We start from the raw sequence: 25,636 nt of genomic DNA, 5'->3' as shown, positions 1-25,636 counted from the left end.
TCTCTCTTCTATGAGTTATTTTTTGTAGCACTGTGATTAATGGGACAATCTTTAGTATTCATTATTATTTCTATTATAAAAATCTATTGGGGAAGTGATTAAAAAGCCATGAACTTGAAGGAAAAGGATTTGAAATGAGGCTCTTTCTCTATTAATTAGTACTAGTGTGTCCTTGGGCAAATTTCACATTTTGAGCCTTAATTCTTTCATCTCTAGGTGGAGAATGATAGTGCCTACCTCACAGGTTTACTTCTAATTGTTAAATAGATACATTATGAGATTAAGTGAGATGAACTCTTTACATATATTTAACAACATTAACTATTGAGCACTTTATGTAAAGTTTTTACATTTTGTGAAGAAAAAAGGAAGGGGACATTACGTAGTAAAAGAAGTTAAGAAGTCTCCATTTTTTTCTGTTACAAGTTTTCATAAGTAGGTTTATCTGTATCTAAAGCAAAGGGTTTTTGTTTTCAACAGGTTATATTTCCAAATAACTTTGAAACAGGAAATGGGGGAAATATACAGGGACATCTTCCCATGATGCCAATGTCTCCACTCATGCATCCAAGGGTAAAAGAAGTTCGGACAGACAGCGGAGGTCTTCGAAGGGGTAGGTTCAACATTGGCAAAACAATGAAAAATAACAAAGATCATTTTTCAAAGAAACTTTCAAGTATTTTTCTTTATCCTCACTGGAGGATATGTTTGATTTTAGAAAGAGGGTGAAGGAGAGAAAGATTGAAACATCAATGTGAGAGAGAAACATTGATCTGTTGCCTCCCATACGTGCCCCAACTGGGGCTCTAACCTGCAGCTTAGGTGTGTGTTCTGAACAGGAATCAAACCCACAGTCTTTTGGTGTATGGGATGATGCTCCAACCAACTGAGCTAGTCTTATTAATATATTATTTATTTTTTCATCAGGATTTGAAGGAGGCTAAATGCTTATGTCAGCATTATAGTGTGGCTTGTTCTATGCTTTTTCATGTTAAAGTAATAAGATTTCCAGTCTGATTTTGAATATAATCTATTTTTTAAAGATTTTATTAATTTATCTTTGAGGGGCAGGGATAGCTTCTTTCATTTAGCGTATTTTCAAGGTATATATATGTTGTAGCATATACCACTACTTCATTCACCTTTATGAATGTATAATGTTTTATTGAATGGATATTGTGTGTTTATTCATTAGTTGATGGACAGTTCAGTTATTTCCACTTGTTGGATATTATGAATAATGCTGCTATGAACATTCAGGACATATATTATTTTTATAACTAGAGGAACAAGTTATTGTCTTGTAAGGGTTCAGTCAAGAGAATGAAATAATAGAAAATTTTTAGAAAACAGTAATATTGAGCCTTGACTCTGGGGAGATAAACCTTCTACTTTACCCTTAACATTTTGCTCTTTTAACATAGGCAGAGGTTCAAGAAACCAGGAAGGTAAGCTATCATTTTCGCGTTTTATTGTAAGGACTTACTGCAGGCCCACTTTCCCCTCCTAGACTTAGGAGGACAGAGGCCATGTTAGTCACTGCTGGATTCCTATTGCCTAGAATGGTAACTCAATTTCTTTTTGTCCAATGAATGAATGAACCTGGTTCATTATTTTGGAATACATATCAAATTGTTTTCAATTTATTTTTCTCTTTACTAGATATGCAGCCATTGTCTCCAATTTCTGTTCATGAACGCTACAGTTCTCCTACTGCAGGAAGTGCTAAGAGAAGACTTTTTGGGGACGACCCCCCAAAGGAAGTGCTTATGGACAGGATTATAACAGAAGGAAAAAAATTGAAAATTGCTCCTTCTTCAAGCATTACAGCTGAAAACATATCAATTTCACCTGGGCAAAGTCTTTTAACAATGGCCACAGCCATAGTAACGGGGACAACAGGACATAAAGTTACAATTCCATTGCATGGTAACATTTTAATGCATTTATTTTGTATTTTTTTCTCAGTTGGATAAAATTTAAGAAGTATCTCATTGGATTGGATCACATAGCCTTGCTAATCCAGGATTTTTTAAAACTTAAATTTATTTATTTATTATTTTTAGAGCAATTTTGGTTTATAGCAAAATTGAGTGGAAGGTACGAAAATTTCCCATATATTCTTTGCCCCCAAACACACACAGCCTCCCTTACCATCAACACTTCTACACCCAGAGGTTACATTTGTTACAACTGGTGAATCTACACTGACACATTATTATCACCTCCAGTCCAAAGTTCACATTAGTGTTCACTCTTGATACTGTATATTCTATGGCTTTTGACAAATATCTGGTGACACCTCTGAACCATTATAGTATTATACAGAATAGTTGCACTGCCTTAAAAATTCTGTGCCCCACCCTTTTGTATTGTTTTCAAACTGTACTTTCTCCTTGAATTTTCACATTTTATAAATATACTACCCTTCTGTTAGGATTTATTTTCTTATCTGAGCTTTACAAATCAGTATATTGAGCAAGAGTTTTTTTTTTTAATTAAAAAGTCCTTAAATGCTCAAAATAAAACAGAATAGAAAATAATACTATAACTTAGAATTACTATTTTTGTGGCTTTCCTCTCTTTTTCTACCATATTCCTATACTTGTACACTTAGGTGGATAGATATAATTGACAACTTTTCTGAAGCACATACAGCTTCCTGCTAAAACAGAATTCTTGCTTTTACATTTAGGTATTGCAAATGATGCTGGGGAGATCACACTGATACCAATTTCCATGAACACAACTCCGGAGTCCAGAGTTGAGAGTCCTGTGTCACTTACTGCTCAGTCATTAAGTGGTGCTTCTCCAAGACAAACTCATCTGACTAAAGCACAAGAGCTACATCCAACCGGACTAAGCAGACCAAAGAGAACTGGGTCCCTAGCACTCTTTTATAGAAAGGTACGTGACTTTATAGCGTCTAAAAAGATCTCATTTAATCACTGCAAGAAAGATTGAGTAACAGCAGCTTTTGTTTCTTTTTGTGTGTGTGTGGTAAAATATATATAACAAAATATATGATTTTAACCTTTTTTCTAATCCTCACCCAAGGCTATGTTTATAGATTTTAGAGAAAGAGGATAGAAGAGAGAGAGAAACATCGATCAGTTGCCTCCCATATGCACCCTGACCAGGGGTCATACTGCAACTTAGGTGCCCTGACCGGGTAATCAACCCCTCAACCTTTTGTTGTTTGGGATGATGCTCCAACAAACTGAGCCTCCCAGCTGGGGCAACTGTGAATTTTTTGTTAGAAGAAGAAGCCATCCAGAATGTGTGCATCTTGGGGACTTCTGGTCAAGAGGAGGTATAGGTAAACACGGTTCACCTCTTCACACAACTGCAGCAAAAATTTTGACTAAACTACAGCTATCACCCAGAATCATCAGAAAATTGAGCTGTACAGAAGTCCGACAACTAAGGAATTACAGTAGTCACATTCATCCAAACGGGTAGGAGGAGCAGAGATGCATGGAGATGGAACAGGTGGTCCCACACTTACATGTGGTGGATAAAAATCGGGAGGGAAACTTTGGCAGCAAGGGATCCCAGCCCCACACCAGACCACCCAGCCCAAGGTTCTAGTGCCAGGAAGATAAGTCCCCATAACTTCTGGCTATAAAAACCAGTAGGGGTTGGGGCAATGGAAGAAACTGCAGGATTCTCAGATGTCTGCTCTTAAAGGGCCTGCAATGGACTTAGGGCTTATGCTGACTCCTTCTGGGCTGTAGCACCACAGCAGCAGCCTGAAGGATAGCAATGGGGAGAAACTGAAGTGTCTGACATTAGGGTGAGTTTAAAGGACAGATCCCTTCTGGATAAAACTCCAGAGGCCAGGCTGCAGCCACTGTCCCTTTTCTGAGTCCTCCTGCATACAGAGCTACAAAGCAGGTGGCACCATAGCTGAGACTCCATCAACCTGGTTCACATGGGTTGCCCCACCTAGGCCATTACTTAAGACTCTGCCCCATCCAACTTACTGGTGTGCATTTCTACAATAGGCCAAGCTACTAAGACAGGGAGTCAAGCAGCTCTACCTAATAAATAGAAACAAATACAGGGAGGCTACCAAAATGAGGAGACAAAGAAATATGATCTGAATGAAAGAACAGAACAAAACTTCAGAAAAAGAACGATACAAGGTGGAGATAAGCAATCTATCAGGTGCAGAATTCAAAGCACTGCTTATGAAGATGCTCAGGGAACTCATTAGGTACTTCAACAGCTTATAAAAAAGACCCAGGCAGAAATGCAAGTTACACTAAGTTAAATAAAGAAAAATTAGTTCTGGTTGGTATGGCTCAGTGAATTGGTTGCCAGCCTACGAACCAAAAGGTTGCTGGCTCAATTCTCAGTCAGGGCATATGCCTGGGTTGCGGGCCAGGTCCCCAGGAAGAGGTGCTTGAGAGGCAACCACACATTGATGTTTCTCTCCCTCTCTTTCCCTCCCCCTCTCTAAAAACAAATCTTTAAAAAGAAAAAAGAAAAAATATATACAGGGAACCAACAGTGTAGTCGATGAAGCCAAGAATCAAATCAGTGATTTAGAACATAGGAAGAAAAAAAAACATTCAATCAGAACAGCAGGAAGAAAAAAATGAGGATGTGGTAAGGAGCCTCTGGGACAACTTTACATGTACCAATATTTGAGTCATAGGGGTGCTAGAAGGAGAAGAGGAAGAGCAAGAAATTGAAAGCTTATTTAAAAAAATAATGAAAGAGACTTCCGCCAAGACGGAGGCATAGGTGGAAACACTGTGCCTTCTCCCACAACCAAGTTTGAATATAACAAAGGTTTGGAGAACAAAGACACAGCCAAAAAACAGAAAATTGAATTATACAGAAATCCGACAACCACTAACCTTTCAATGGGGACGGTAAGAGGGGCGGAGCCAGCAGCGGAGCAGGGTCGGGCAGGACAGATCCCCCGACCCAGGCGCGCAGGCAGCCCGGACCCAGTCAGGGTGTGGGGCAGACTGACCGTGGTCGCACATTCGCACACAGTGAGTCGGATCACGCAGGCCCCAGAGGGCGAGGGCTGACGGCGGTGGCACACTCACGTGCAGTGGGACTAAACGCGTGGGCCTGGTGACAGTGACAGCTGCATCACCCGTGGGGGCCGTGGCGGGAGGCCACAGACGGTAGCCATTGTTCCTCGTTGACCCCGCCCCCACATACAACATCACAATCCAGCGACTTAGTTGCCCTGCTCTAGTGAACACCTTAGGGCTCCAATCCTGCTACGGAACAGGCGCGAACAGCCCAAAAGATGGTGCAAGAAGAACTCAAAGTCCCAGAGCCGACAACTCTCAGCCACTGAGAAATTGCCAGCCTCTCAGAAGCACAATTCAAAACACTGTGTATCAGGATGCTCACAGAACTGGTTGATTATAGTCACAAATTAGAGGAACATATGAAGGCTAAACTAATTGAAATGAAGGGAGATGTCCAGGAAACCAATAGCGATGGAAAGGAAACTGGGACTCAAATCAATGGAATGGACCAGAAGGAAGAACAAAACATCCAACCAGAAAGGAATGAAGAAATGAGAATTCAAAACAACAAGGAGAGGCTTAGGAACCTCCAGGACATCTTTAAACATTCCAACATCTGGATTATAGGGGTACCAGAAGGGGGAAAGAAACAGCCACGAGTGGAAAACGTATTTGAACAAATAATAAAGGAGAACTTCCCCAGTCTGGCAAAGGAAATAGACTTCCAGGAAATCCAGGAAGCTCAGAGAGTCCCAAAGAACTTGGACCCAAGAAGGAACACACCAAGGCACATCATAATTACATTAGCCAAGACTAAAATGAAGGAGAGAATCCTAGAAGCAGCAAGGGATAAGGGGACAGTCACCTACAAAGGAGTGCCCATCAGACTGTCAGCGGATTTCTCAAAAGAGACCTTACAGGCAAGAAGGGGCTGGAAAGAAGTATTCCAAGTCATGAAATCCAAAGACCTACAGCCAAGATTGCTTTATCCAGCAAAGCTTTCATTTAGAATGGAAGGACAGATAAAGTGCTTCTCAGATAAGGTCAAATTCAAGGAGTTCATCATCACCAAGCCCTTATTATATGAAATGCTAAAGGGACTTATATGTAAGAAAAAGAAGATGAAAAATGTTAACAGTGAAAGGACAGCAAACTCACAGTTATTAACAACCACACCTAAAACAAAAGCAAACCAAGAGGACAGCTAAATCAGGAGTGGAACCATAGAAATGAAGAACACATGGAGGGTTAGCAACAGGGGAGTGGGAGGAGGAGAAGTGGGGAGAAGGCACAGAAAATAGCATAGAGGGTAGGTAGAAAATAGATAGGGGGGAGGGCAAGAATAGTAGGGGAAATATAGAATCTAAAGAACTTGAGACACGTGGTTATAAACTAAGGGGGGAGAAGGGTGGGGGAGGGAGTGTGCAGGTGGAGGGGAATGAAGGGGGGAATAGAACAACTGTAATGGTATAATCAATAAAATATATTTTAAAAAAATAATGAAAGAAAACTTTTCTAATTTGATGAATTAACCAGACATACAAGTCCTTGAAGCATAGTCCCAAATAAGAGGGAAACAAAGAGGACCACACCAACACATATCATAATTAAAATGCCAAAGGTTAAAGGTAAAGAAAGAATCTTCAAAGCAGCAAGAAGAAAGCAGAGAGTTACCTACAAAGGAGTTTCCATAAGACTCAGCTGATTTATCAAAAGAAACTTTGCAGGCTAGAAGGGACTTGCAAAAAGTATTCAAAGTGATGAAAAGCAAAGACCAAACAACCTAGATTACTCTAACCAGCAAAGCTATCATTTAGAATTGAAGGGCAGATAAAGTGCTTCTGAGACAAGGTAAAGCTAAAGGAGGTCATCATCACCAAGCCATTATTACATGAAATGTTAAAGGGACTTACTTAAGAAGAAGAAGATCAAAACCATGAACATTAAAATGGGAATCAATTCACAACTATCAACAATTGAAACCAAAAAACAAGTAAAACAGAAACAGAATCATAGATATGGAGATCATTTGGAGGGTTATCATTTGAGAAGGGGATGGGGGACAAATTGGTAGGTAGCGAATAGGCAGGGGGAGGTTAAGAATAGTATAGGCCTGGCTGGCATAGCTCAATGGATTGAGTGCGGGCCTGCAAACCAAAGGATCGTTCGATTCCCAGTCAGGGCACGGTCCTGGGTTGCAGGCCAATTCCCAGCAGGGGGACGCACGAGAGGCAACCACACATTGATGTTTCTCTCCCTCTCTCCTTCCCTTACCCTCTAAAGATAAATAAAAATCTAAAAAAAGAAAACGAATTTAATTGCTTAAAAAAAAGAATAGTGTAGGTAATGGAGCCAAAGAACTTTATATGCATGACCTATGGACATGAACGAAGGGGGAAAATTGTCAGAGGGAATGAGGGGTACCAGGTGGAAGGGGTAAATAAGGAAAAAAGTAGGAAAACTATAATGACAACAAAATACTATTTTTTAAAAATCTGTGTAAGGCATTGGATCAGCTCTGTAAAAGACATCTAACAATTATTACTTACTTACATATTATATTTAATCCATGCTAAGACCGTATCTGTTATCTTTTTCATGAATGTAAAGTTCTAGCATCTTTCTCACTGCTCCGGCCCCAGGAGTTCCAGACACAAGGAGGGGATGCTGAAAATGAGTTGCTATAAAATTAATCACAGGTAGCTTTGGAGTCAACCACTTGTCTCTGTCTTTCTATCAGAGCCATGTATTGGATAACTTACATTTGTTTTTAAGCTCTATGGATTTTTTCCCTGCCAGAGATACTTTTCTGTAGGTAATGCCTTGTTCTTTTTTAGTTTTCTTCCCTGAGCATGTCAATTTAAAGACTTAGTTCGAGCAGAATAGTCTGGTTTAGGATTACCACGGGAAGGTTACCATTTCTTAACATAATAAAACATAATGCTTCTGAGATGATTAGAAACCACTTTAGAATCTTGCAGGACCTTCAGGTCATTTCCATTAGTATCAGTTCATATGATAACTCGTGTATGTAAAAGGCTCAGGGCATTGTGCCGAAATTATTCTGAATACATTTAAAAAATCCAGGTTTCTCATTTAAAGTCTCTTTCATATGTTCATAAAAACAATGTAGACTACATGGGAAATTCTTTAAATGGTTTTGCTTTCTGACTCATTTTTTGAGTCAAACATTCATTTTAATTATTTATTTTCTGACATTTTAGGTTTTCTAACAATTTTATCTGAACTTCCCTTCCCCCCCAAAAAGAGACTTCTGAACACTTGAAAAATTACTTATTCATAATGGTTGTAACACAGGTAAATTCCACATTTTATGTAGAATGTAGAAATTCTACATTCTTACTTTATGTAGATGGCAGCATAGAGTATCAGGAGACATTTATCTTTTCAAAAATAACTTTTAAGGTAGTTTTTTTGAAGAGAAGTTTGCTTTAATCTATTTCTCTCTGCCATAGCAGTGAACTAGTACTGTAGAATGGAAATTTTATGTAATTTAACGTATCAACTGCCTTGGTGCTTGTTAATCTTGACCTGAAAGCCCATGTTCATGGTAAGACATAAATTTTAGAAGTTATTTTTACTTGTTTTGTTGCATCAATGTGCTACCTTCTGCCTTAGGTCTATCACTTGGCAAGTGTACGCTTACGTGATTTATGTTTAAAACTGGATGTTTCAAATGAGTTACGAAGGAAGATATGGACGTGTTTTGAATTCACTTTAGTTCACTGCCCTGACCTAATGAAAGACAGACATTTGGATCAGCTCCTTCTTTGTGCCTTTTACATCATGGCAAAGGTAATGTGTAAGCTGGGGCAAATTCTTTGCACTGGTTGCCTGTATTTGAAGTATGAAGTAAAAATCTGTTGTACTTGATCTGTAGTTTCCCTAAAGTGCTGTAAGCCAACAGTACCCATCATCATTGATGGAGTAGTAAATTCCAGCTACTTTGCCTATTCTCTGGATTCTCCATTTAGTTTTATAGTAATCAGCTTGCATTGGTTGTAAAGAATTCAGAACAGGTCTTAGAGACCATTTGTTGTAAAGTAGCTCTTCCCACTATTAATGTGACAACACCATTTCCATACCCCATGGTACCTGTAATCTGGTACTTTAAAGTAACGTGATCATTACACTGTAGGTGAATAACTAAGGCCCAGAGCTGAGTGTTACCTTGGCTAATGTTCTACAATAAGGGGCAACCTAGGGCCTGGGATCTCCTGATTAATAATAATCTGGTATAAAATAGCTTCTGTAACGTATTTCTTTCCTGTAACTTACGGTTCCACCTCTGAAGAACACTTTATTCCCTGCTCGCTGCAGCATGTTTTAGGTTATAAAACAACATACCTTCTTTTTTAAGTTTCTGCTGTATCTGAAACAGTCATCTGCAACTCTGGGCACGACTGTTGGCTACACTGGCTGTCCTAGCAGACATACACAGTTAAGTCCTAATTGTTAAGCTTTTTGGGGTGGACAGAGGACATGTTTTCAAATTTCTTTGTGGCACCTGTCTCAATGCGTCTTTAAAATCTTTGTACAGGTGCCCTCACTGTCTCACATCTGTTCAGGTGTACTTTGCTCGCTTTCTCCTAAGCTTCGAGAGCCCTTCTGTGCCTCTGTAACTTGTTTCCTGAGTCCACATCCAGCTGGCTCGCTTTTCCTGCCTCTGTTGCTTTCTAAATAAACTGTAATTACAATTTGAAAAACAAAAAAGCTCTATACAAATAGCTATTAATAAATGGTATTAACTAATCATGTGTGTATTCCAAAGAACAATAAAGCTCAGGCTTTGCTATTTTCTAGCTCAACATTGTGGAGAACAGGTTAAATGCTAATGCACTGTGAAGCAGAGGGAGAGAGTAATTTAAGTGAACTTTATTGATAATGAATAGACCAGAAGGCATTCCTTTATGGATCACTGATGTATTTTCTTCTTTGTAGCCATCAGTGCGACTTTTCTGTCAAAGCATTAGAACCATACAGTCTGTCCTGACATGTTAAAAGCCTAATCCTGTGATAACCGCTCATTTTTATTGTGAATCACCACAAGACATTTTTTATAATTAAGTATTTAATTAATTTACTTTTAAATAGGTAAATGAAATTTAATAAAATGTAAGACTGCACGGAAGATTCAGCACATTTGAGGGCGGTTTTTTTTTTCATTTAAAAATTTTTTATTGTATCTTTTTGCATTACCATTTAGCGCCCTTATATTACCTCCCACCCTGGTTTTCTTATATCATTCTTTTTACAAAGTCATTTTCAGTAAAGCCATGCCATAGCTATCTTGGTGCTTTTGATTAATGAAACTATTAGCTAGGTCCCCACAGGCCACAAAGCCTGAACTTTGAAGTTAGTCCAAATCATATATGGTAGAGGTTTTTAGTCATGGACTGGCCTAAGGTTAATGGCTTTCTGCAAGATTGCTCTCCAGTGCCAGCCTGTAATTGAGGTGTTTGTTCAGAGCCATTTTTCTTTTAAGAGCAGTTGAAAAATGCAGTTTTTCTTTTCCTTAGGTAACAAAAGAAGAAAGAACTTTTCAAGAAATAATGAAAAGTTATAGGAATCAGCCCCAAGCTAATAGTCACGTGAGTTATGTTTCTTCTTGTCCAAAATTAGATTTGTATTTCTCTCATGAGAAGTCATGTAAAAGATAAATTTCTTTTATAGTTCTACTGTATTTTAGGTTTTTTGGTTTAATAGATAATCATTAAATTCAAGAGGCAGTTTCAGTAGAAGCCAGGCCATTGGCTGTTCCTGACTCCCACATATATTTCCATATACTTTTTACACAGTCTCCTTTTTCATTTGTTCATCAGTTGAGTAGGAACATTTTTCACTAGAGAATCTAATGAGAAAATATATATAATAATCATCTTTGATTGCATAAGATTTGAGTCTCTGATGATATTTAAATCCAGTGAAAATTGAGGATTTATTAACTTAAATTTAGTTTCTTTTGCCATCTGCTAAGAATCATAGTGTTTATATCTTTGAATAGATGACAAGAATTTCTGATAATGTTGTTATAATAGCTGTGGTGAGAATCCTTTACAACTTTTCAGTCATGCAAATATAAAGTGTTAGCATAGTGGCCTGGCACATGGTAAGCGTTCATGACAGTTAGGTCCACATTGTTGTTATTATTGTAGCTGAAAACACAGAGTTACATAAAGGATACATGGACAACAACTGAGAAGGGTGGAAATGGGAGGGAGGGGGGGAGACGGGGGTGGGATGGGATGGGAGTAATAGACAGAAAACTGTACTTGAAAAATAATTAAATTTAAAAATTGGGGAAAAAATAAAAAATAAATAATAATTCAAAAATTACAAAAAAAAACAAACACAGAGTTACGTTATGCTAAGGCTTTGGCCATTCAAGATCTTGGTGCTCTGCTTTAAGGGAGTGTAATGGCCTCTCCTCTGGACCCCACGATCTGCCATGGTAGGAAGGGAGACGGTGGGTCAGTACCCCAGCCCCGTGTGATGGCCTCTTCTAAGAGCCCCTCCAGTAGTTTTGTTGTCAGTGGAAATCAGGCTTTTCCACGGGGATCACAAAGAATGCATTCAAGGACCCCCACACAGGAGATTATGGTGTGGAAGGCTGTCCCTATGTCTCCTCTGTCCTCCTTCCACCCATCCAGCCACAGAAAACCTCCAGCCATGTCCTCAGTAAGGCCAGAATGAAAGCCAGTGTCCAGATTGTCTCTCGTACTAGAGCTTAGTCTTTTGGAGCCCACACCGTGTGCCACAGGCCCCAGTGTCTGCTGGGCCCACGTGGTCATGTGCTCCTGGGCAAGGAAGAGCACATGAATGAACTGAGCAAGTACAGATTTTCAAAATAACTAATCAACTTTCCAGGCTTTTGTGGGTTTCTGACGAGTTCACCCCCCTAGCCAATGCATCATTCCCCAGGCTAGACTGACAGGCCCCTATGGTCAAGCACCTCCCCCACCCTAGCCCCCTTCACTCCCCACCATCTGGTGGGGGGGGGGGTAGGTATGTTAATCTCCTTGGAGCACAGCGCTCTGGTCCCCTGGAGTGTGAAAAGCTGTAGCTTCCTAGTGAAGCAAACAGGCTCATGCTCCCCAGTTTATTAAGCTCAATGTCTAAGTCTCTTTGTTCTCTTTCTTAATAATTAGCTAACTACCTATGGTAACAATCTCACTTCTTTACTTAAGCCCCCAAATACCCTGATAGTGATTTAGAGATATTAGAAGAGCCAAATACAAGTGTTTGTTATATACTATGACAGGCTAAGAGTTTCTGGACCTTCAGAAAAACCCCTCAGGAACAGAGCCTAGAGAGGGCCATATTGTCCTTAAAGATCATTAAGGTCAAATTACTGTGTGTCAAAAATGCCCAAGCCCAGGCCTCCTAAATATCTTCTAAATACTAATACCCATAGGATGAGGAGGAATGGATCATGCCTGTCAGCTACCTTGGAGGCAGGAGAGAGTTTCGGTGCAGGATGGGAACAAATTTTCATGTGGCTGTTTGAAAGGAGTCGGGAATGGATGGGAGTAGGAAAACAAGCTTCAGTGACAGCAGATGATTCTTTGGTAGAGAGTTAGAAGAGGAACAAGTTCAGATCTTTGAGGTTACTTTTATTTGGCAAAATCTGCTCATCAGTGTTCAGTTGCTATTTATATACTTAAAGTTCTTCTATTTACATTGTAAACTCCTACAATGGCATATTTTCGGTATAGGCTTAGAATCTGCTTTGGTATTCCCTCTTCTAAGATGTTGTCCCTAATCTTCATTTACCAGACTAATAACACCTTGCCCTTGATTATCACCCATACAAACAAATACGTTTTAATTGGCTTGATATTTTGGGGTTTTTGGTTTTGGTTTTGCTGAACTTGTGCCCCTTTGTGACTCAGCAGCCCTTTACTCCCCCTCTGACTTATAGGTCTATAGAAGTGTATTGCTGAAAAGTATTCCAAGAGAAGTTTTGGCTTATGACAAAAAAGTAAATGGTGATTTTGAAATGACAGATTGTGGTAAGTTGTTCAGTTTAACATTCTATCTGCAATACACCCTCAATTATATCATGCATAACATAATACAGTGGCTGTCAGGTAACATGGAGTCAGTGATGTAGGTGTTTTGGGAAGAAATAAGTAAGTTTGTGATAAGTATAGGTCAGGCACCTCCCCCAAGAGGTTGTGTATTGAAACTATTTATTTGTCCCCTATTTAATTATGTTTGAGAAGTTTTCTAGTCCATTTTTATACACATTAATAAATCAAGTAAAAGGCAGTTAAATTTTTAAAATTCAGTAGCCCTCCCTTATCCACAGTTTTGTGTTCTTTGATTTTAGTTACCTGCAGTCAGTAGAAAATTCCAGATATTTTGAGAGAGAGAGACCACATTCACATAAACTTTGCTGCTGTTTATATACTTTTAGTAATAATTTTCCTATTGTATTGTTAGTTATTGTTGTTAATCTTTTACTGTGCCTAATTTATAAATTAAACTTTATCATACATGTTTACATATAGGACAAAACAGTATAGATAGCATTCCATACTGTCCACTGTTTTCAGGAATCTTCTGGGAGTCTTGAAACGTGTCCCCTAGGGGGGGCGGCTGTAAATCTGAGTAGAGGGAAACGAAGATAGCTGTCAGTGAGCTGCCTGGGGAGACAATTAAGAAATATCTTTCTTATTAGAAAGTGTACGGGTGTTCTGCCACCACTGGCAAGGCTGCTACCTTGTTGCTACCATCGTGCTAAGGCTTGAGGCACTAGCGGTTTTTTTCAGAGGAAAATCATGATGTTCTGTGTTCGTATGTTGCTGAGTTGTGGAAATGCCTCTTCCGCCCATCTCCTTAACCTTGTCTCATCTTTTCATTACTCGACATGCATCACTGTAACCCTGCTTTTGCCCCACCTCATATGTGTGCACATGTGTCATGTACAGGGTCCGGCAGAAGCACCGCCTGCTTGAGTGTGGTTGGTAGGGTAATAATATGGGTGTATAATTTATAGTTTTATTTTGAACATTTCGCCTAAAATGTCATGAAGTGCACTTGAGTGTGACATTGTTATGTTACAGAATTGCATGCTTATGATTTTTTAATAAAAGAGTTTATAATAGAAAAGGGGTGTTATATGTGCTGGACCCTGTATACTGTGATTTCTTTATACAATGTGGGACATTTAGATGGTTTCCAGTTTTATACAGCTTTGTGAGGAAATCACTGTAGATTAATCTTTGGTCTTCATCCTCAGGATAAATTCTTAGAGAAACTATCTGGATCAAAGATATTTTTTTAAAATTACACAAATATCTATGATCATTATGGTGTCTACTATAATCTGAATTTTTAAGATCTTATCAAAATCCTTTAATTACTGCCTAGAATCTGATCCCATTTAGGGATACATAGGCAATTCTCAATTATTTTTACGTAAATATAGTATTCCTGAGCCTTTTCAAGACAATGAGAAGTATATAAGACAATAAGCCTGACCAAAAAAAAAAAAAAACCTTTATGTTTTTGTTACATGTGTTGCTGTTCAGTCTTAAGTGGTTTTACTGTCCTTGCGAAACCAGGCATATTGGAGATTAGATAGGAAACAGTGTGCTCTGTGTTCTATGAGGAAACTTTGTTCTGTGAAAAACAAAGTACTGTATTTTGCTGTGTATTATGTGCACATTTTGGCCAAATTTTTTAGGGAAAAATAAGGATATGCATTAGGCATGGGTAATACTAATTCTGTATCTATATAAATGTTTTTAATTCTTTTATTAATGCTGGTGCATTAAAAGTATAACTCTAGCAAGCAATAATGATATTCATATGCAAAATAATACCTTGGAATTATTTAAACTTGGAATATGATAATTGGTTTTGTTTCTAACTATAAATAAATAATTGGATTAAAAGATTAAGATGGGCCTGGCTGGCGTGGTTCAGTGGATTAAGCACTGGACTGCAACCAAAGGGTTACCAGTTTAATTCCCAGTCAGAGCACATGCCTGGGTTACCAGCTGGGTCCCTGGTAGGGGGCACTCGAGAGGCAACCACACTTGATATTTCTCTCCCTCTCTATCTCCTTCCTTCAGCCTCTCTAAAAATAAATAAAATCTTTTAAAAATGTATTAAAATGGAAGTTTTTTTTGAGAGTTTGAGCCAAAAATGTGGGCGTGCATTATACCTGGGACTGCTTTATACATGGCAAAATGTGGCAGCTGTCAGCCACTGACTGAGATACAAGGACCTGTGAAGTTCAGGACAGTATAAGCAAAAGGAAATGTGTCATGGTTTCTTTTTGATATAGTGTCTATCAGTGAAGTTTGGGGAGAATGTGGGTTAGCTTACTCTGTCTACAAGAGATCAAATTATTATATATACATTTATTTAGACATTTATTAGCAGGCAAACAAGAAAATATATTATTTCTTAAAAAAAGATTTTATATATTTTTAGAGAGAGAGAAAGAGGGAGACATCAATGTGTGGTTGCCTCTTGCATGCCCCTTACTATTGGGGACCTGGACCACAACCCTGGCATGTGCCCCAACTGGGAACCGAACCTGCGACCCTTTGGTTCACAGGTCGGCACTCAATCCACTGAGCCACCCCAGCCAGGGCAAGAAAAGATATTCTTAAGATCCTATACGGTGGTGGTGGCACAGCGCAAGAGAATATCAGTGGTAATGGTCTCAGGAATTCTGGCACCAAAAAAAGCAAGAAAGTTACAGAGGAAGATACCAAAAGGCAAATCTTCGTTCAGAAAAGACGTTTCAGTTCCTGGAGCTATGGCTAAATGCAATGGCCTAGACTTGGACACACCAAAGGACACCACCTTGAAAAAACATTTCTGGTTCTATGAACAAATTCATCATTAGATATAAAATGATATTACTATTAAAAACACACACTTTACACATTTAAACAGTTAGCTAAAAGCCCTAGCTGTCTGTCCAACTACCACTTCACTCAAAGTTCCCTCAGGGCAGATGCTATTACCCAGTTATCTTTAAAGCCAGAGTCAAGCCAAGAGTATGCATCAGAGTTCAGATCTGGTTGTCATCCGTAACAGCAAAGCCCCACAGACCTCATGGGATATCTCATCTTTTTCATGGTATTGTGGATAATGTCTCTAATATTTTAACTAATCTGCTTATGTTAAATACTTCTAATTTCCCCAACATGAGCCAGTTTTTAGCATTAGGCATACCTAATAAATGGTTGCTATTTTCGTCAATAAAAACCTATTCCTGATGTTCAGTATGTTAGCAAAGCATTGACCACTGATTGACACATGCCTAACAGAAACCCTTGTAAGTATCGAACTGTGTAGAATGAGCTTCTTAATGAAAACAGCAGTTCATTCATGTACCGTGTGTCCTTCATTATCATATTAGATCTCCCCAGACCGGCATTCTTGATTGAGAACACGTGAGAGACCCAGCGTACAGCTTCATCTAAGTAACACAATCACAATACTCAACTGTATACAGCAGATTGAAACTTGACAATACTTCCTCAGAGGCTTGCTTTAAGGGTTAAAAAGAACAGGTGCGTGTATTTTAACACAAAGCCTGCTCCTAGTGAGGCCTGAGTACCACTAAGTAGTAGCTAGTATATATTAATTTTGTTTATAAGAATATAAAATTTATTATATTTTATTAATGAATATGGCCTTTGTCTTTTAAAGCTACTTTTTGTAAGGTCGTATTTCTTATTTAAAATCTTTTCAATGTTGAAAACAAGGTCACACATATAAAACAAAAACAAAAAACAAAGTAAATTCTCTGAAGGGACAAAAATTCTGTTTTTGTATGAGATATTTATAATTGGTAACTGCACCTTGATAATTAGGTGACTTTATTTCCAGTTAGATAACATTTAAACAGTCACCTGGTAGACAACCAAGATGTTAGTAGAGAACATTTTTATTTGTTTTTAGATTATAGAGATGCCTTTTAGACCTCACAAGAAACTGCCAAATATCACTGAAATGGTCTAAAACCTCGGAAGTTTTAAAGTGGCCTGTGGTTAGTAGCTTTTGCACATCTGGGGATTATGCTGCCCTGTCAATCACAAAGCCAGTCTGGAGTAGTTGCTGCACGTTGTTATTGTGAGGGGCAAAAAGAAGGAGTGTGGATGTGGCAGGAGAAATACGAAAGGAATTCTAAATGCCTCCTCCATGGAAATGCTGCTGTGCTGGTCAAGCCCCTCATCTCTCAACCCAACCCTTTGATGTAGAAATTCTGATCTTCTTTCTTACTTTCATCCTAAAATAAACTTGTTTCTGTCTCCATTTTTAAGTGATAACAATCACAGGATACGCCTTTTCTCAATCTGAAAACTAATGACAGTATGTGCAAAGACATCAGCATCAGTCAGTTGAACAGGTCCTCTTCCAGTGGTGGCTGGGCATTCGATCAGTATGTGCACCCCAGACAACTTAGGTCTGCCCAGCCTGTGGGACCAGGTTCCCTGAGAAATAGCTATCTGCTGTGCCCTTGGGTGCAGATGTATTATTCTACATTTGAAACTAACCATGTATTACGATGGTAGTTGTTGGCCACCCGCAGCCCTAGGATAACTTGCCTTCTACCTTGCCACTTTCAAATCAGGTCTTGGGAAGTTTCTAAAGCCAAAGATCCAGGTCAAAAAATTCGTCCTTTCTCTCTGAAGTTCTGCAGATATTACCTCCAGTCTCCTAAAGGGCTTTGGAGATATCTCCAAATATCTGCAGATATTACCTCCAGTCTCATTCACTTATGTTTTATATAAAACCACATTTTAATTGCTTGTCAGTATTATATGGCAGTCCAAAAAAAGAGACATTTCTCTTACTCATGAGAACAGTACGGGAAATTATGAAATGATGATAGTTCATTGAGCAAGGAAAATTACTTCAACCCATCTTGAAGGTGGGTTGCTTTAAGACTATGTAATGATGGGATAGGGAAGTAACTTACAGCGGTTGAAGTAAGAAACATGTCCGTCTCATTTTTCAATGGTTGGATCAAGATAGGAAATTTAGCCTAATCAGGTCTCTTTCTACCCAGAGATACTAAATTTAGGAAGAAAAAATTAGGGTTAGGGCTGGCACTCTTCTAAGGGCCACCAGTTACAGTGAACTCAACAAGTATGGCTGCTGAAGTGGTAAACCTGAGGAAAAGAGGTCCACCGTCAGTTTACATGTTTGCATTTCTGAAGATTCCAACTTAATTTATGCATAATATTTGCAGACTTCTGACCTTTTCTAAAAACATTGATTGCTTTACATCAAGGTTTGTATTTAGTTGATTTTTCATATTGTAGAGTGATAATTTAAATCATCACCTTATATATTAAAGTACATCTATCACAACACTGAATTCTTTTAACAGATTTGGAAGATGGTACAAAAACACCTGATTGTTCCAATGCATCAGTGAGAGAGGAAAGAGGCGATCTTATCAAATTTTACAACACAGTGTATGTAGGAAGAGTGAAGTCATTTGCACTGAAATATGACTTGTCAAATCAGGACCATATGGTACGTTTATATTTTCCTGCTTTATTAATATCATAGTCATAGATAACTGAGTTTATTTTGCTACGTAAGTGTTTCAGAGTTAAAGCCTCATGGATGTGTTAGATAGGATAAAATATATTTGGAATTGGGGAGTGATTAAGGCTATGATGCAGCAGAGAGCAGAGGAAATCGTGGAAATTTTATCTATAATGTGATTATGTTGCCAAAAATTATGCATACATGTGGGCAAGGACTAGATGGGAACACAGAAAGACAAAAATAATTTAATTCTGGTAATTTTTCTCAAGAGAAAATGAAATAGGCCTGAACTATAAATATTGGCAGTGCTAAAAAATTTTACGCAGATCCTAGATTTGGCAGGACCAGCAGATTTGTGAATACTGGTAGTATTACCAGAATATGAACTGAGTTGATTCCCAACAGTGCAGACTTTAGTTATGAGAAAGAGGGTGGTTTATCCCCTGGCTGGGTAGTTTAGTTGGTTGTAGTGTCGCCCCATATAACAAAAGTTTTGCAGGTTTGATAGCCGATCAGGGCACAAGCCTAGGTTGCAGGGTCAGTCCCCAGTCAGGGCGCATGCAGGAGGTAACCGATCGATATTTCTCACATCCATGTTTCTTTCTCTCCTCCTTTCCCCCTCCTCCCCTCCCTTTTCCTCTCTCTCCCTTTCTGTCTAAAAATCAATAAAAACATATTCTCTGGTCAGACTTTTAAAAAAGAAAACGAGAAACATAGTAGAAGCTGCACCCGGCCAGTAGCCATGTATGTGTCACTCTGCATTTCTGTCCTTCTCCCTTTGAAGGAGTGTGGTCTCTGTCTGAGAGGCCACGACGTGAGTGCTCGTCCCACTCCGTCAGTTCTAGCTCCCGGCGTATGCTGTGCTGTGAATAGCTCTGTCGTCAGCCAACTGAAACTAGTTTTATTAGCTTCAAGTAAAGATGAAAATGAAATAATAATTAAGGAGCCATCTTAATTTATTCCTGGAATGGAAACATAGTACCAAATAGTAAAGGAAAGTACAGACCCTGCTCACCTACGTCTGTTTCTAAATCTTTTTACTTTAACATAAAGTCTCACCGTTTCATTGACAGGTTTGTTTCATGTTGGACTCATCCTGCTGCCTCATAGAATTCTCTGCCTCTCTCTATGCTCTTTGCTACCGCTTTCATTGTGGGGTGGGGGGTGTGTGTGTCGAGAGATTCTTACTGCAGGTGTTAAGACATCGATTATTCTTTGCCCCTGCTTTCTGAGAATGGAGTTGGGGTTCACATACTCCTGACATACTGATTCTGGTATCTCACCCAGAATTCTTCAGGATTTCCTGAAAGGTCCAGGAAAATCAATTTTAGTTTCTCTCTTAATAATTATTGAAAAATGAGGGTTAGTAGAGCATTGTTTGCTTTTTTTCAGCTGCAAGTAAGCTCTTAAAATATAACTGACTCCTAACTAGGAGATGCTAATACGAATAAAAATATGGTGGAATTCCAAAAAAGAAAAGAAACTTTGATCTTAAAACAACTTTTTGGTTATTTCAGATGGAAGCTCCACCACTCTCTCCTTTTCCATATATTAAGCAACAGCCAGGCTCGCCGCGCCGAATTTCCCAGCAGCACTCCATCTACATTTCCCCACACAAGAATGGGTCGGGCCTTACCCCGAGGACTGCTCTGCTGTATAAGTTCAATGGCAGCCCTTCTAAGGTAAGGTGTACACAAACTTTACTCCTAAGCAACTTATGTATGTGTGTTAAAAATTGATTTCAGATCACCAGTTAGTAATCTTTAATATTGCTCTTTCTTTTCTTGCGTAGTTACTACTAATAAATACTACCAATGAACTGTTACTGTGGCAAGTTTCCTGTGACCAAGAGCAGTGTATTCAGTTGGAGTAGTTTAATCCATTAGTATTGACTTGATATTGGAGAGGCTTACTGCAAGAGTCCAGTGTGTCTCCCTGTTCAAGCATGATCCTGTGAAGGGACCAGTAAGGCAACGTACTGTTTAAAGAAAGGCCTTGAAAGTGACAGTTCATTTGGCGGATGGTAACAAGGATAGTAAAAAGCCTGTAAAGAGGCCTCCTCTTATTTACACAGATAGTGCTGTGGTTATTCCTACACAATGATGAAGATGTGACAGGGGCATGATTGCTGTTTTCCAGTATTTCAGGGGCTATTAAGTGGATGTGTTCACTATGTCTCTAGAAGCCAGAATCACTGCCAAACTGGAAGAAGTTGTATTGGACATTTTGCAACTCAGTCCAAATACAAAGGCAGCTCCTTAACTCATGAGTTTTCAACTCAGTTCCACAAACATCTACTGAGCTTCCATTATACTTAGCAAACAAAATACATTGTGGTAGAGCATTTCTCAGAATTGTATTTCCTCTTCTATGAAGAGGAAATCGTCATGGAAGAGGAGATCATCAGTTTCCTATGATGATGTTTTAGAAAAGATTCTTGCATGAAATCAAAGGTGGGGCCAGTCGACTTCTAAGGCAGTGATTTCAGAACCATAGGTCAGAATCACTGGGGAGCTTGGTGAGCACAGATCTCTGTCCCGTAGTCCTGCTGAATCACAGAGCTCTCGCAGTCAGGTTCCCTGCACAACTGTGATAGACAGCTTTTAGAAAGCACTTCTCCAAGGCCTTGCTGCTAAGAGTGTGGATTACAGACCAGCAGCAGCAGCATCACGTGGGAGCATTTTAGAAATGCAGACTCAGGCCTCACACCAGCCCTGTTGAATCTGATCTGCGTTTTTAACAAGATCCCCAGGTGTTTAGCAGGTGCATTAGTTTCAGAAGCATTGGGATAGGAGGAGGATCTCAACCTTTAGGGAGAATCAGAACCACCTGGAGGGTTGGATAAAACAGATTTCTGGGCCTTCCCCCACAATGTTGGATTCACTAGGTGTGGGGTGAGGCTTCAGAGTTCACATTACTCACAAGTTCCTAGCTGCTGCTCTGGTCCACACTTTGAGAACCACTGCTATAGGGTAAACTCAGTTTTTTAAAACCCTTGAAAAGGTTAGCTGTAATTACCCTTATTTGGTTGGCCTAGATTCAAAAAAATAATCTGTACCCCATTGTTTCTCTTTGGATAAAGGATAGAGGGCAGGAAAAAGCAGTTAGCTTAGTTTTTTGCTGCTATTTTCCCCTTTCCCCCTTTTACTCATGCATGTCCTCTGTTTTTACACAGAGTTTGAAAGATATCAACAACATGATAAGGCAAGGTGAACAGAGAACCAAGAAGCGAGCAATAGCCATTGATGGTGATGCAGAATCACCTGCCAAACGCCTCTGCCAAGAAAATGATGATGTTTTGCTTAAAAGACTACAGGATGTTGTCAGTGAAAGAGCAAATCATTAGTGCCTTCCCTGTTTCTGTGGTTAAAGCACTTTCAGGTTGTTTTGCAGAAAGTTGGGGCCCTATCCTTCAAAACATCTAGCCCTATGGATGGTAAATATCACTGAGTTAAAAGAAAAACTGGAAGTGGGGAGGGGGAAAGAAAAAGAAAATGAAAAACTGCATGAAAATTACATGCATTTTTTTTAACATTCATCCAGAATGTAGTTGGCAGAGATGTATTTTGAGTTGGATTGGAAAGGAATGTTTTAAGTGCCTTTTAAACATATTAATAGTCCTAGAATTTTTTAAATGCTTGTTCCTTGGGTTAGTTTTTAAGATGAAATAAGGGGAAACCTTGTAATTTTTTAGCTTCCTTTATAAAATAATCAAGTATGGCCTTCCGTGCCTTATAAGGATTAATAATCTTTTTTTGGTAAGTGTGCTTTGAGATATTTGTGCTCTCAATTTACTATTAAGTAGGGGTTGGTTCCCATAGCCGCTGGGCCAGAGGATGGCGCATGGCCCTGTCTCTGACCCACTGTGGTAACTGCATCCAAATGCCGCTACCATTCTGTTGCCCTGATCCCTCTCCTGCCCCTTGTCTCCTGGAGCATAAGCGGATTTGTACCTGGGCCCACACTCACTGCCCACTGCCCACTCTCCTTGCTTTCCACCCCCGGCCCTCTTAGCCTGGTGTCACAACCTCATGAAAGGGGCACTTGCTCCTTTTTAAACTACTGTTGTTTTGTTTTCTGAACCATTAATTTAATTATACATGACTACATTATATCACATAATTCTCAAAACAGGAAGCTGCTTCTCAAGCCAGTAAAATAAAATATAGATAAGAGTTTTTAGAAACTAAATTTTCTATTCATGAGGTAGCACCACGATCATGTGTGAAATACGGTTTTTGAGGTCATCAGAAGATTAGTCATTCTCGGTGTCTAATTGATTCCTAAGAATAGTTGAACCTTTTTTTAAACTACATTAACATCCCTTCATACCTTATAATCATAAATTGTATCAGTGAAACAATGTGTTATTATTTCTTCCTCTTTATTCTCAGTATTATTGTTGCATGGTGAGTTGATCATTAGGATCTGATCACTTAGGCCCCTTAAGGATGTTTTCCAAGACTAGGTAAGAGGATACTGCTTTCCAAAGAATCAGCTGTTTAATGTTCACTTTTTCTAGTGTGTTTTCAGAATCTGGATGGATATGGATAAGCCGTTTGTAATTTTTGAGAAAATGTTATCAAGTGTATATTTTTTTGACTGAAATATCTTATTTTTTCAAATGCAAAGTGCTTAACTTAAATGATGTCTAACCCTGGCTACTTTGAAGTAGTCTAATACTTGCCTATAAATTAGTAATTAGTGTTGTCAGGAATTTATTTTTAAATTCCAAGAGAAGTGATTTTGGTCACATTATACTTTTCTGAAAATTACATCCTCCTTTGTTTGTGTAGTATCTACACATTATAAGCTAAATAACATCATGTGTGTCTTGAACCCTTGTATATGTATTTTTCTTTTTCTTGTATATATTTTTATGTAACTATAACTATTGTGTCATTTTCATCTTCATTATTAATGTGCAGAATATCTGATCATTGTACATTAACTGTATAAGAAACTCTGAACATGTTTAGTCAGTTTTCAAGATGATATTAATGTATATAAAATTATTAATAAAACATGGGAGTTTTTGAGATTACTGAAAAAAACTATACTTGTGCTCTTCTGTGTGATTAGAAGCAATTGTGCAACCATTTAGAATTTACATTTCTTAAATATATGCTTTTTATCTTTTGAATATCTTACTATACCCTAAAAGTTATTATTCCTGGTGGTTTCTAGGAGCTACAAAGAGAATGGGGAGTGACTGGCTGCTTGATGAATGCAGGGTTTTCCTTTAGGGTGATGAAAATAGTTTGGAAATGCCCGGGCAAGCTACCTTGGTTGGTTAGAGCATTGACCTGGTACGCCAAGGTTGCGGGTTCCATCCTCAGTCAGGGCACATACAAGAAACACCCACTGCATGTATAAATAACAAAGCAACAAGGCCCTGGCTAGTGTAGCTCAGTGGATTGAGCACGGGCCTGCAAACCACACAATCACGGTTCGATTCCCAGTCAGGGCACATGCCTGGGTTGCAGGCCAGTTCCCAGCAGGGGACTCACAAGAGGCAACCATACATTGATATTTCTCTCCTTCTCTCCTACCCTTCCTCTCTAAAGATAGATAAATAAATAAATAAATAAATAAATAAATAAATAAATAGATAAAACTCCTGTGTTCCAAAGGACGTCAGCAAGAAAGTAAAAAGAATCCACAAAGCCCTGACTGGTGTGGCTCAGGCTCAGCTGGTTGGGTTTTGTCCTGCAAACCAAAGGATAGGGGTTTGATTCCCAGTCAGGGCACATGCCTGGGTTGCAGGCCAGTTCCTGGCGGGGGACTCACAAGAAGCAACTATACATTGATATTTCTCTCCTTCTCCCCATCCCTTCCCCTCTAAGGATAAATAAATAAAATCTTTAAAAAAAATAACAAAGCAACACTTATCTCTCTTCCTTTCTCTTTCTCTTTCTCTTCTTCCTCGTTCACCAAATTAGGGCAGTTTTCTTTTTCATTTTTTCCAATAAATTTCCAATTTCTTGCCTTTTCTCCTCTGGCAGTCCCGTGATAGGAGTATTGCAATGCTTGAAGTCAGGGATGGCTTCACTAGAAAGGTGGCTTTCCAGAAAGGATTCATGCTAATAGGTTCCAGGTGTGGTTACTAATACACAGTGAGATGACTTGGCACCAATGACAGACCCTTAATATGTTTGTAAAGAAGAAAATATGCCTGAGGTTTCAGCTACCACACCTACACCACGGTTCCATCAAATTTCACAGTGGTGAGGATCGTCTTCGAAGGCTTACTAACCAAAGAGATTCAATAGCGTGGCACACCAACAGTCTGGATACGCATTCAAGGTTGCAAACAGGGAGGTTCAGAAAGTACTTCTCTAGAGTCCAGCAGAAGAGTGGAATGGCTGAGAGTAAGGAGATCCAAGTTCAAATACCCTCCCTGACACTGTACCGCGAACCAAGTAGCACCTCTCTGTCTGCTTTAGTTAAGCCATCAGCCCTTCCGGAAATAATTGACTTGGTATAGAAAATCACATCACTGTAGCTAAGTTAGGATGTATAGAAGCAAAAAATAAAATCTATACTCCAACCTGTCAGGGTCTTTTTTAATTTTTAAAAATTTTTTATTATAGTTATTTTTCACATGAAGGAACTTGTACAAATATTACATGTATTCTATGATGATTTTTTTCTCCAGCTTTATTGAGGTATAATTTACATAGAATAAAATGCACTCATTTTTGCCCTGGCCAGTGTGGCTCAGTTGGTTGGAGCATGTATGGGAGGAAACCAATTCAGGTTTCTCTCTCTTTCTCTTTCTCTCTCCCTCTCTCCCTTTCTTTTTCTTTAAAATCAGTAAACAGCTCTGACCAGCATGGCTCAGTTGGTTGAAGCATGTATGAGAGGAAACCAATTGAGGTTTCTCTCTCTTTCTCCCATTCTCTCTTTCTAAAATCAATAAACAGCCCTGGCCAGCATGGCTCAGTTGGTTGGACAGTGTCCTGCAAGGTGAAAGGTCAGGGCACATGCCTGTGTTCTGGGCCAGGTCCCTGTGCAAGAGGCAACTGACCGACATCTCTCTTGCACATGGGTGTTTCTCTCCCTCCCTTCCCCTTTCCCTA

At 39.1% G+C, this 25,636-nt stretch overlaps 1 protein-coding gene across 1 annotated transcript in view; it reads left to right on the top strand.

Annotated features, from left to right (window-relative positions):
• The window catches only part of RBL1 (RB transcriptional corepressor like 1), a 64,300-nt gene extending 40,692 nt beyond the window's left edge, over positions 1 to 23,608 (top strand). The window contains exons 14-22 of the mRNA XM_037044021.1: positions 481 to 613; positions 1,663 to 1,929; positions 2,696 to 2,907; positions 8,640 to 8,816; positions 10,541 to 10,612; positions 12,943 to 13,033; positions 18,388 to 18,536; positions 20,072 to 20,236; positions 21,730 to 23,608. Of these exons, the coding sequence (XP_036899916.1) occupies positions 481 to 613; positions 1,663 to 1,929; positions 2,696 to 2,907; positions 8,640 to 8,816; positions 10,541 to 10,612; positions 12,943 to 13,033; positions 18,388 to 18,536; positions 20,072 to 20,236; positions 21,730 to 21,900 (1,437 nt within the window). The 3' untranslated portion in view covers positions 21,901 to 23,608. The remainder of the gene's footprint in view (positions 1 to 480; positions 614 to 1,662; positions 1,930 to 2,695; positions 2,908 to 8,639; positions 8,817 to 10,540; positions 10,613 to 12,942; positions 13,034 to 18,387; positions 18,537 to 20,071; positions 20,237 to 21,729) is intronic.
• The last annotated feature ends 2,028 nt before the right edge of the window (positions 23,609 to 25,636 follow it).

This window comes from Sturnira hondurensis, unplaced genomic scaffold (assembly GCF_014824575.4).
Source record: "Sturnira hondurensis isolate 20B ecotype Veracruz unplaced genomic scaffold, ASM1482457v3 Scaffold0004136, whole genome shotgun sequence".
In the NCBI taxonomy this organism is placed as follows: Eukaryota; Metazoa; Chordata; class Mammalia; order Chiroptera; family Phyllostomidae; genus Sturnira; species Sturnira hondurensis.
Note: the sequence above shows the minus strand (reverse complement) of the source record. Positions and strands in the feature narration are given on the sequence as shown.